Source organism: Podarcis cretensis (genome assembly GCF_951804945.1).
Source record: "Podarcis cretensis genome assembly, chromosome: 2".
Lineage (NCBI taxonomy): Eukaryota > Metazoa > Chordata > Lepidosauria > Squamata > Lacertidae > Podarcis > Podarcis cretensis.
In genome coordinates, this window is record NC_137171.1 from 78,418,267 (window position 1) to 78,431,165 (window position 12,899).

The 12,899-nt window shown below is 40.8% G+C and overlaps 1 protein-coding gene across 1 annotated transcript in view; it reads left to right on the plus strand.

Moving 5' to 3' along the window:
• LOC307210197 (uncharacterized protein) overlaps nt 1-11,763 on the plus strand; it is a gene marked incomplete at its 5' end in the record, with an annotated part of 44,819 nt that extends 33,056 nt beyond the window's left edge. The window contains 2 exons of the mRNA XM_079965767.1: nt 3,885-4,026; nt 11,403-11,763. Coding sequence (XP_079821893.1) covers nt 3,885-4,026; nt 11,403-11,461 — 201 coding nt within the window. The 3' untranslated portion in view covers nt 11,462-11,763. The remainder of the gene's footprint in view (nt 1-3,884; nt 4,027-11,402) is intronic.
• Between the last annotated feature and the right edge of the window lie 1,136 nt (nt 11,764-12,899).

Genomic DNA, 12,899 nt, shown 5'->3' on the forward strand with positions numbered 1-12,899 from the left:
AGCTGTTTATTTGGTCAGCTTCCAAGCCACGGCAGCTGCAGCTGGCGATTAGCTTTGTGTGGTGTCAGTTGCATTTTTATCCAGTGTGACTGCGCACTGTTTGTTTTCTTTTGAAGACATTTGTCCTTGTTGCTAGCACAGCTGCAGATGGGGGCTCTTTGGATCAGCATTCGCAGAATGCTTTCTGTGGAAGGTGGGGGAGGGGGACATGACCGACCCCCAGAAATAGACCATCTCCATGCTTTTTACTTGGAAAACAATTTTGTAAAAGCTCCCTACCACCACAATTTTAAGCAGTGTGTGTGTGTGTCTATAGGGAACCATGTGGCTGCCAATTTGCACTCATGTTTCTGGAAACTGATTGGATGACAGGGACATATTATTTGGCAACAGGCTTTGGTCAAACTGATTATCCAGGTTTACTCACAGATGCATTCATGGAATACACAAGAATGCAATTTGTGCTTAAGTATCGCAGCCAGTACAAAAAGGCTAAGGCTTCTGCCTTTTCAGCTTGTTTCTGCAGCTACGCTGTTCATAGCAGCTTGCTGCACAGGTGTTAAACAGGTGATTCATGGCATGGAGATACATGTCATCACCTGGTAATTGCTGCTGTTCAATGCATGGTTACAGAGGCCTGTTGAAAAGTTGGCAGCTGTATCGGAGTAGGAAAGGAGGCAATAAAATGCTGTCTTCAATTACACATTGGCAAAGATTCTGCGCTCAATGTAATGGATCGAGGAGTGCAATTTGGCCCAGCATCTGATATCAGTTTCCAGTTGGCTGAATCTAATGGCTCCAGGAAAGCCTCAGAGACAGTAACAGAATCAGAGCGTTCACTTTTACTACCTGTACAGAGAATATAGGCATCCCAAGGATGACCACTTTCCGCAAGAGACCAAGCTTTTACCCCTTTAGGAACTTCAAAGCAGGGCAACACTTAGTGGATGCAAGTTTCCCCATTGTTGCAACACAGGGATTAAAGAAGCTGAGCCTTTACCCTGCCCAAAAGCTCTTATACATTAAAATAAACCCTTGCCTCTTATAGAATGCGAACATCCTACTCTGGGCATTCTCTTACTCTGACCTGAATGCCATATTAGCTAGGGTGTTTTCATGGGTTTGGAACAAAGCTAACAGCAGGCATTCATAGTAGCAGCCCATATCTTCCTGTCTACAGCTCAAGGAAGCTTTGTGCAAATTATTATACACCAGCCTTCCCCAACCTGGTGCCCTCCAGATGTTTTAGAATAGAACGCCCATCAGCTGCAGCAAGTATGACCAATAGTCTGGGATAGTGGAAACTGTAGTCCAAAACATTTGGAAGACACCCTGTTTGGGAAACACTGTTGTTGTTGGCTTCCATCTGTCTTAAGAGACAATGGAGTGTGCCTTGGGGAGTGAAATCAAGCAGCTGGAGAAGCGTAGCATCTGCTGTGGCTGCAGAGACCAGTAACTCATAACTGTTGCCTCCTTCACTGTTTTTGCTGTTTTAGCAGCACCAAAGTGACCTCTCTGGGGCGCAAGCCTGGGCAGTGCATATAGAGGTCCTGGGCTGCCTAGATGACATGACCCCTGCTCTTGGCCTTGCTGGTGTGGTCCAAAGCAGAGAAAAACATCTGGCACCAGTTTGGCTGCAGGAGTTGCCAGAAGGAGGCATACAAGACAGCATCCAGCTGTCTTAGAGACTCCACTCCAGATTTGTGTGAGGTTTACTCCTTAGCCTTCTCTCCTCCTGAAGATGTCCCACAGGGTTTACTCCTGAAGCCTTTCTCACAAATGAGTATAGCCGCAAGGCAGCAGAAGTTTAGGACCAGATTTTTTCTTCCCCTGGATGGGTTACCTTTCCAGGTTGACAAGTCCCATCGGTTGTACACTAGCCATAATTAGTAATGGAAAACCAGTATTTTCTACCCATAAAATGAGCATATGAAAGTTGTGTAGGGCATTGAAAGGTCTGTATTGTGGAAAGCATGGGGTGGAATCCAGTTTGTGTCATTCAACTCATGGAAGGTCTTTTAATTCTGTGGTTACCTCCACAAATGGAAGAGAAGTGGAGGTAATTTTTCCTAGTTTGCTCTTTCCTCTCCCCTCCCCCTTTATGCCACGTGGCCTATGTGTCTGGATATTAGTTTGCCTCTGAAGTCCAGTTCTTAGGAATCACAAGTGGGGAGAGTGCTGTTTCTTAGATCTTGCTTTCAGGCTTCCCAAAGGCATCTGATTGGCCACTGTGAAACAGGATGTTGGACAAGATGGAGCACTGGCCTGATCCAGCGGAGATCTGCCTATGTTCTTACATTCTGTTTTGGAGGGTCCCCCAATTCTCTGGAGCTGATTTTTTGGGGTGCCAGGGGCTTCAAGGCGGAGAAGCTATCAGCAAATATTGCCTCTCCTCTTATTCTGATATTGGAGATATTCACTGGGTCAAGTTATGGAATTTCTTCAGAAGGTGCATCTGACACCTTCATTATGTAGTTCTTGTGTATGATGAATACATACCTCTTTGCCCTGGCAGTTGACACTACAGACATACCGTTTTAAGACCCACCTAATAATAATAATAATAATAATAATGTTGAATAATGTCTATGACTTCTTCAAACCACAATTGAGAAAGCTTGGCAAACAAGCCATGATTTCTTGCATTAAGAAAAATACAATTCTAACTCCTTAGTATCCAAACATAAAACACCCCACTTATTCGCCAAGCATAAAACATAGGTATGGAGAAGGGGGCAGTGGAATCATGCTGCTGGCTTTGCCCCGATACCCTGCATGGCAGTGGCCATGCCCCCTTGAAGCCCATGCATTGGCACTAGCATCTGCAGAAAGCCTAGCACAAAAGAGGTATGGTTTTGTTTTGGTTTTGGCAAAATGAGCTTCAGGGAAGACAAATTGCCGTTTGGGGTTGTTGAAGCGCTTAGCGGGGGCGTGGGAAGTCTTAGGAGAATAATGGTTTCAGGATATTAAAGCAGGGAGAGAGAGAGAGATGAGAATAGAAATTACAGTTGAGCATGCTGCTTATATACCATCAGTTTATAATTCTTCTGATATCAGCATCTGTCCAATTTAACAAGAGTTTTGCAAGGTCAGAATATAATCAAAGCTATTTAATGATAACTTCCTTAAAGGAAATTGTGATAATCTTTTTAATACTCATATCATAGTCTCTTCTGTCACCAGTATGTTGATAATCTCCCATGTGGAAAAGCCATTTAATAATAAGTCTTCATTTCTCTCTTTTTTGGTGTAGGTGGCAGCAATCATAAACAAACACACTTACTAAAGAGTAAGCCACAGTGAGCACAGTAACCAAGCATGCATAAGAAATCACTGCACATATGTCTCATATGATGGTCAATGAATCATTATTAATTTTACAGATTAATTAAATACCAAGAATGACAAAACTGAAAAAAATGGGATCAAATAATTCATCAAAAAGGGTGTTACAGAGAGACAGACCCAAGTGGGGTTTCCACCCTAGATATGAAACAGAGACTGAGATTTGTGTGTGCTACTGACAGAATGTAATCTAAGATAAAGTTTAATCGGGCCATAAATCTCTTGCTGGAAGGAAAAGAATTTGGGGGCTGTGATAAGAACACTGAAGATTCTGGGAGTTGGAAAGGAGTATTAAATCTTCAGCGCCTTTTCCTAGGCTGAGGGGGAAATGGTGAAGATCTGCGATGTCCACAGTAACTATGGCATGTGTCATGATTGCCAGAGCCACATTCTCTAGAAATGAGTGCATCAGTCTAAGCTGGGCAAAAGAACTCCTGGTCACACCAGCTACCTGAGCATTCAAAAGTAAAGCTGGAGTACAACTATACTTACTGGATAGGAGCACTTCTGACTCAAACCTCATCTTCGTTTGGCTCTAGGTGGGACCTCAGGCACTGAGTCAAAAACTTGCCTCCCTGGAATGCAATGGACAAGAGAACTGGAACTTGGTGTCGTCTGAGCAGCAGTTTCATGTAGATGTTAAAGGAGCATGGGTAGCAGAGTCGATGTGGTACATCATAGGTAAATGGGCAAAGTGTAAAACTGGAATCCCTTAGCGTTATCTTCTGAAACCTTCCAGGAAGGACCTGAACCACCATAAAATGGCACCTCCCATACCAATCAGGGAGTCCATAAAAATGCTATGGGCAATGGAATGCAAGGCTAAGAGGGCTGGGATATGTAGAACCAAGACTGTCTCTGTTCCATAAAAACGGTTCAAAATGAGTCCAGAAACCTTATAAATCTGCCTCTGAGCTTCTTCCTTCTACCCAGCTTCAGAAATCAGCTTTTTTTGTTTGTTAATTTTCTAACCTCCACAATCCCATATGCATCCTATGTTGTGGGGATGGGAGCAGAACAGAGTGATCTGCAACACAACTGGTCAGTTAAGTATTTATATTTATTTACTTGACTGGGGGTGGGCAGCTATGCCCATGTTCTATGTCTGCACCTTTTACAGGAGATTTCTGGAAATATTGCAAAATACTGATGGGAGATTAGAATAAAATTCATAAGGAACAGAAATAAAGAAAAACAATTAATGTATCTTAGCACACTTCCAGTAATATTTGTTTGTAGACTGGCTAACATCTATCATGTTCAGCAGTTCCCTGTTTACAGTCCATTTTGCTCATAAACTATATTAAGGAACACCTAGCTATGGCTAATTTAGGGCTCAGTTTAGGTGCTTAGCGCAAGATATAAGCACATGCTTATCCAGGATTCAGGAAATAGCAGCTTAGGGAGATATTACTTTAGCTATGTGCAGTTGTTGCTCAGATCTGTTTGACAGTTCTCTCTATTCCACTACTCTAAGGACCTATTTGCAGTAAGAGACTGCAATCAAACCACTTACTTCAGAGCACTGCCATTAAATCCCATGGGTCTCTTGTGATCTGAATGATACCTAGAGCATAAATATATTGTGTACATCTGCCCAACTATCCAATTTAAAGACACACAAGAATGGGTCTCTTTGAAAAAAATAATTGTTTCCACTGCCTTTGTTTGTACATCACTCTGCGGAATGTTTGTGAAGCCCTTTGGGTTTTCACATCCCTGCCCAAATAAAATGTCTTCTCATGTATCTGCAGGTTCCTATTGACATGAACTGAACATGGTCTTAACTGTTTGTTTGCTGCACTCTAAATTAAGCTGAAGCATACCACCAAAATATTTTTCACTTCAGTATATTCCAAATGCTCCGAGTAAAGATCAGTTACCAGTGAGGTTTCTTTCCCTGGGCATGAGGGGAGAATTTCAGCACAGTGTGTGTGAAATTAGAAAGGCGAGTCCTATTACTGTTAATGGAAAATTTACTCTGCAATGTTCTTTCATGGAAGGCTGCAATTTTGTTCTGTCTATTTGAATTTTCCTTTGCATAAATTCCTTGCTCTGGTGTTAAGCATCCTATGCTGGCAACCAGAGTTGAATTGAATTTGCACTGACATATGTTAGCTATGTCACATGGTTTGGTGTAGATTTTTCCCTGTCTTTCTATTACACAATGCCTTCCTTATATTTTCAGGGGATGAAGTGATGTTTATTCAAGCAATTATCATCCTTTCTAAAATGGGAACCTCCTCAAATTTGCATTTTTTAAAATTCAAGTTTATGTTATTTCTCTCTCAGCAGATTGCCAATGCACACCTGTATCCTGTTATATACTCTTCCCATTTCCATCCTCTGCTTTACAAGATAAATAGGTGCCCTAATATGGAATCCAGTCCAAAGCTGCTACCTTTCAGTTTTGACCCTGTCCATTCATGCTACATGATACTCCACCACTTATTTATGTGTCTTCTCGAAATTGCCCTGCATTGCCTGTCCTGTATCCAAATTCCTAATATTAACCAGCAGTCTACCATATATGGAGATTAACTAGCACATTTAGCTTAGTTTCCAGACCATTTGGTTACCTTCTAACTAAATGTGATTGGTCAATGGATCAGTTAATTATTTCAGATTATGAATTTTAAGTAGAGATTTCCCATATAACGAAGTGACTGACTGCAATTTCTATAAGCATCCTTTGTGCGTCTCTTAATTCTTGGAATGGGCTGAATGGGTTTTTTACCTATACCCAATTAACCTATGCTAATTAGCAAAGATAAACATCCTCATTAAATATTCCCCCAAAATAATCTGCATTCAAATTTGCTAATTTGTAATTAGTTAATTGGTAAATCAGCTAATAGCAGTAAAGAGCAAGATGATTAGTTGGCTTAATAGCACAATGTTATGCATGTTTACTCAAAAGCAAGTCCCAGTGAATTCAATGGGACTTATTCCCAAGTAAATGTGCATAAGTATTTTATGTATTTTGTTCATACTTTGGACACTGGTGGGAAAGAAGCAGCAGAAGACTATCCCTTACACTGGTGCTTTTGAAGCAATAACCTAGTATGGGGTCATTTATTTTCAATATCTTTAGTTTTTCCTAGCATAAGAAAGAAACCGCAAAGTATTTTCACTGTGCTGGTCTTCACTTTAAATAGCTAAAAGTTTAAGATAATATCACCTCACTGGTCCTATGTTGTTTAGGCTTGTTAATGCTTCCATGTTATTTATGCAACATATGTTCTCTACATCTGTGTGTGTGTGTTTGTGAGTCTGTGTGTATTCCTGGAAACACTGAGATTGCTGGATGAAATAATGTTTTTAACCCTACCTGTTTTTAGACATTTTTAACTGTAATTGGATGTTTTTTCTTTCTCTCTCTCTCTCTCTCACACACACACACACAGAGAGAGAGAGAGAGAGAAATGTTGATGTGTTTTCTGCCCTGGGCTCCTTTGAAAGTAGGGCAGGATATAAACTCAATAAACACAATATATGCATCCCCAAACCTCTGTGCTTTTATTTATCCTTACAGTCATCACACAAGGCAGAGAAGTCTCTGTTAGGAGCCGGATGTGAAAAGCTTGGATTGAATGGTTTTGTTTAAGGCTCAACAGGAGCGTGCAGCATTCTAAGGAACTTAGCAGTTGTATGGCCATGCACAAAGCTAGCATTTATTTCATTGTCACCACTCACAAGCACAGGAAGCGGCTTTATACTCAGTCAGGCCATTGGTCCATCTAGCTCAGCTTGGTCTACACTGATTGTCAGTGGCAGGCCCATGCAGAGGGAGGAGCAGCAGCTGGGTACACTTGCCCTGGAAGGGCCAAGCCGGCTAGGGGTCCCTGCCAGGGACAGGTTGCTTTGTTTTTTTGTTTTTGTTTCTTTGAGTTTGTAACTTTATTCTAATAAAACTCCTGTCCCTTGCCTCAGACAAGCTCTGCATGGGTCTGGTCAGTGGTCCAGGTTTTCAGATGGGAGCCTTTCCCAATCCTTCCTGGAGATGTCAGGATTGAACCTTGATATTTTGAATGAGAAGCAGGTGTTCTGGTATCAAGCTATGAATCTACTCTTGTTCCAGCAAGTACTGCTCTCTAGCCCATTCACACAAATCCAAGAAACAACTGTATATTTGGGCAATAGTTTATGTCCATTGATAACGTTCCTTAATCTTGGTGAATCAATCAGGCTGTGTAGTTAATTTGGGTCTGCATACCACCCTCTGCCTTTCTGAAAGAGTAGCATGTTAGGCTGCTAACCTAAATATTAAGTAATGATTAGACGTGTGAAAGCCAGTCAGAAAGTTTGTCATACATCTCATAGAACACTTAAGGAAATCAAGTGCAGTGTAGCTTGTATATACTAAGGGGAAATAAGGCTGGTGGATGGAAGATCATCAAAAGACACTAAGCAAGATCAAGACTTAACTTTACTTAAATTTATTTCCCATGCATATTACAGGGACAAAATGCCAGATGTCACAAAGGGATTCCCACTTGCTTTTTTTAGACAGGCTCAGCACATCTTTGCAGCCTCTAGTCACACAGGAGGCATGACAATTCTCTTCATTGGCACTTCAAAATGAAGACACTCAAAGTCTCAGAGCTGTGTTTCCCATGTTTTCCTGCTTTATATCTCATACCTAGTCCGCCCATTTAGTCTGGACCAATATAGAAAACTGAAGCAGATTTCGTATCCTGCTAGGCTGCTAACCCAGTGGTTGCAGATAGACACACCATTACTCAAAGAACGGACTGGGGGAGCCAAACATGGCAGCAGGAAAATATAGAGCCAAGGCGGGGGGGGGGGCGCACATGCCAGGCTACACAACTTAGGATTTCACTTTTCCTTCTTTTTCCTTCATAAGAAGTCTGACTGCCTCTCCCCTCAGAGGACTCAGGATCAAATTGAATGTGGTATCATTGGCTCAATTAGCAACTGTGTAATTGGCTTTTTAAAAGTAAATTATAGGTGCCAGGGCCCCAGTCTGGATCAGGCAGCTGGAATGGGAGGGGTCTTAACTGTTCGCTGCTCCTGTGTTTCCAATCTGGATCCTATTTGCATGACAAAGGGGGGGTTCTATTTGCTGCAAAGGTTTTTTTGTTTTGTTGTTTGTTTGTTTTAAAATGCAAGGTAGAGGGGCAGTTCTGACAGCAGAGAACAAACTTTCTTATTTTTAAAAATCCACTGTCTTATGTTCACATAAACACCTGGGTCTCAGTCTGGATTGGTAGGTGGGAGCAGTGGTAGAGGTTTTCAGCTTCCTTTTTAAAAGCCATTCATGCAGTTGCTAATTGTGTGAATGGCATAACATCTAGTTTAGCCTACAGATTCACAAAAGAATAGTGAAAGTATGCCTTTGAGACATAGCAATAGCATAGGAAACTGTCCTAGATCTATCTCAACATTGTCTTACACTGGCAGGACTCCTGGAGGAGTCACTCTTTTGCAGCCCCACTTGAAGATGCTAGGGATTGGACCTGAGACCTTTTGCATGCAAGGAGGTGCTCTACCAAGCAAGCGACAGTCTTTCCCCAAATGGACAATGTTGCACTGATGAAGAGACTAGAATACTAATGTACTTTTGGAAGGTTGTGGAATGACCTTCTGATTAGCTGTGTGATATATTGAATCAAAAGCTGGTGATCAGCTGCTTGGACTGGAGGAACAGGAGAAGAGGATGATACAGAACAAGAGCCAAAGAAGGAAATGCCATCAGACTGCATTCAGAAGCAAAATGCTAAGTCAGTGTTAGGGCTATTGAGCAGTGCTGAGAACAGATGCAAAATGCAATCATCTTCTCCTTGAAAACAACAGGGAATATGAATCCCAGTTCTGTGCAAAGAATGCGATAAGCCTTTGCCACATGATCGCCTTTTTCCTTTGGGAGGTAGCACATTTTACATAACTCCTACAATTTTTTTTACTTCTAATGCAAGTCGTTATTTACATAGGCTGATCCTGTGATTAGCATTTCATCTCTTCCCATGTTTACAAACTTTAGCATCCATACAGATAAAATACTAGGTTGTTGGTTTTTTTAAAAACCCACTCCTAACAAACCTGATTCTGACTTCATAACTGAAATACTTTGCATTTGCCTTTGTTTGAATGAGATTTTGCTTAGTGTGTCGATTATAAAGCCATTGTCAACTTTAATCCTACATAGAATCCTCTGTACAATTTTCTCTGCTTTGTGTCATCTAAAAACCCTAGGAATATAAAATGAAGAAATGCAAGCAGTTGAAAAATGCTGGACCAATAGTGCTACAGAATGCTACTTGTTTCTAGGACACCGTCACAAATTGCAAGCTGTACAATGTCCCCAAATTTTAGCCAGTTATCACTTCCCATTTTCCTCCTGGACATGAAAGGCCACCTGGAACAATAAACTGTATTGTGGGGGGCAGGCGTAAATAGGTTGGCACAAACCATATGTTGTTGTTTGGGGAATTGTCTTGTCAATCACACTTCATGTGATGCCACAGAAACACACACACACACACAAAATTTCTGGGGTCCAAAATCACCCCCAACATACACTGGAAATATCACTGGGGTACTACAGACATCCCAAAAACCATTAATGTAATTTTAAATATTGAGAATGGTTTCGGATTTACCAGATTTACCCAATCGGACACTCTCCAGATGTTACTGGACTACAGCTCCCATTAGCCCTAGCTAGCCCTAGCCCTGATGGTCAGGGATGGTGGGAGTTGTAGTCAAACAACATTTGGGAGAAACTAGGTTGAGCAAAGGTTAGCAACAATTAGCTTTTTATAGGAAAGGAGTAATGAACAAGAGGGAATAAGAGGTTATACAATGATGCCAGGTGGGCTGGAGGCAGGAAAGAAGGTGCTGCCTTCTGCTTCATATTTTCCATTTATTGTTGTACCCATGAGAGCAGTTTGCATTATTACTGAATTTGCTAAAGCACTTTGTGACCTTTTGAGATGAAAGGTGTAATTTAACTGAAAGAGAAATTCTATTTATCAGTGCTTTACTATCGTAATGAATGTACAGATTCGGGCTTTGTGCTTAAAAGGGGCTCTCTGCTAGACAAGCAACATTTCTGGAGAACAACACCTAGCATAATATAGATTGCTTTGTTGAGAGAATGGCTGTGGACTAGCATTGTTCAGTGGGGACTATAGTTGAGAATCACTAATGTCTTTCTTCCAGAAAAGAGCTATTATTTGGAATGTTTTTCACATTATGGCTATGACATAGCATAACAGGCATTTGAATGTGTTCGCTCCTTCAGAAGGGTCATATCTGGGGTTCATGGCTCTGAATATCAGTTTCAGGGAATCACAAGTGGGAAGAGTGCTGCTTCACTCAGATACCATGGGCATCTGGTTGGTACTGTGGGACCAGGATGCGGGACCATCATGGCCCTTTGGCCTGATCCACCAAGGCTCTTCCAATGTTCCTATATAAGAATTTACTGCACCTTCCTTCCTTCCAATGCAGAGAGCATTTCCATTCCTGATTATATGGACTCACATGCATATTATATATTATGCATTTGGCTGTATCCTGTATTTGCGTTTTCCAGATCCTGCTTTCAAATGGATGAAAAATTAACCAAGTTGACAAATATGATCCAGGGTGAAACAGGGATGAGTTGTTCATATTCTGTGATTCTGACAGAGTTCAAGGACCCCATATTTTTTCAAAACTCCAGAATTTTCTAGTCCTGATTGTGGCAAGGATGGTGTGGGTATCTTTTCACATGTGTAATGCGTTACTTTAAAAGTTTGTGGAGGGCCTAAGACTTCCATTAATATTAGTGTGTAACAGCACCTAATAGCTCCTATAAAATAGTTGTAACTTGTCCCGGAGAAAGGCCGGTAAAATTTTTAGCGATTAGAATAGTAATACATCAAATAGAATTTTGAGAACTATGCACAGTATTCCAAATATGCTCATCCCATAAGTTGTATCATGTTACGTATATAATATATATTATATGTATTATGCATTATATTGGCAATTTTTATTTTTAGTCACTTTTCTAATTACCCCCAAAATTGAATCTACTTTATTCACAGCTGCTGCAGCATTTTCTGAGAGCTATCCAGTACAAGCACCAGACGTCTTTCCTGGATAGCCACTGCCAGTTCAGATGTTATAAGCATGCCTCTGTTTATTGTCTTGTCTGCTCCCATTTTATTAATGTACAGTAATGTATTCTTGCTGCCCACCACGAGATCAGTTTGATATAGAATGGGTTGTAAATATCAAAAAGAAAAAAAGAAAAAAAGCAATCCGTACTTGTAAAGTTAGGTAATTGTTTCAATATAGCAAGAGAAGTATGATTCAGAATATGGACCAAAGACTACAACCTTCACTTTGTAGCATTCAAGTTCTGGACTCTTCAAACATCCTTTTATCTATGCAGTTGACAACATACACAGCTTCACAAATCAAAGATGTCACAGACGCTACAAGAAATACCATCCAAATCACTTTCAAATAAGCTTGTATCAAGCAGTCAGGATGTCAGTTTAGTATCTGACCTGGAAGATGACACCTTCAGGATCATGCAAGAATTAGTAAGATGCCTAGACGATTTCTGTATTACCTACAGAAAATAAGTGAACACTTCTTGGCAGGAGGGTTTTTTTGTTTTGTTTTTAAAATCTTTCTCAGGGATGTTTTGTTCCAAATGGAGCAAGGTTCACCACTCAAATTAAAATGTAGAATATAGGACAGAATGGTAATTTAGGGAAAGAAAAGAGCTAGAAAAAACAATGCAGGAGATAGCAGAGGCGAAATGTGGTTTCCATGACAACAAATCCACAAGAAGACTTTATATTCATATTGTTTCTTATGATGGATGGGCCTGTTTGGGGCAGGCAGGGTGGGCTGGCAAATTAGGATTTATAATCTTATTAAAGAATTGTTCCTAGTTTGAAACACATCTCTAAAAAGTGTAAACCCACCAGGTGGCATGTAGGATATAAACGTAGCGTAAGGTGCATCGTGTTTCACACTGAGCAAAGCACTAAGTGTATGGGACACTGGGATACATTTTGTGATGTGAAAATTGTTTTACCAACGCACCATGTTCTCAATGATTCCTAAGCAGTAACTCCACTGTGAAAAATGTATACATGCTAAAATGTGAAACTAGCTTTGAACTGAATCATATTTCCTGCTGAAAAGCACGAGTATTCTGCTCTAAAAATATACTATGTCAGGAAAACCAGCTGGACCTATTTGCTGCAATTTTCTGTGGCTTGTACATCAAGCTTGACCAAACCTATTGAGAATAATAAACTTGAATACATATTGAGGACCTATTTTGTGTGCCTGAAAGCAGATATACCGGTGGCCGCTCCCCTTTGAGGGCCCAAGGACACTTATTTGGGGAGGCGGGGAGTGCCATGGGCACCACAGACACAATAGTTGCTGCAAGTTTTGTCTTACCACAACTGGCAACTTTGAGTGCTGCCTAACACAAAATGGTTATCATGGGGGAGAATTACAGCAACCAATGTATGGATAAATTTAAGATAAATTTGTTAGAAAGCAAACATTGTATT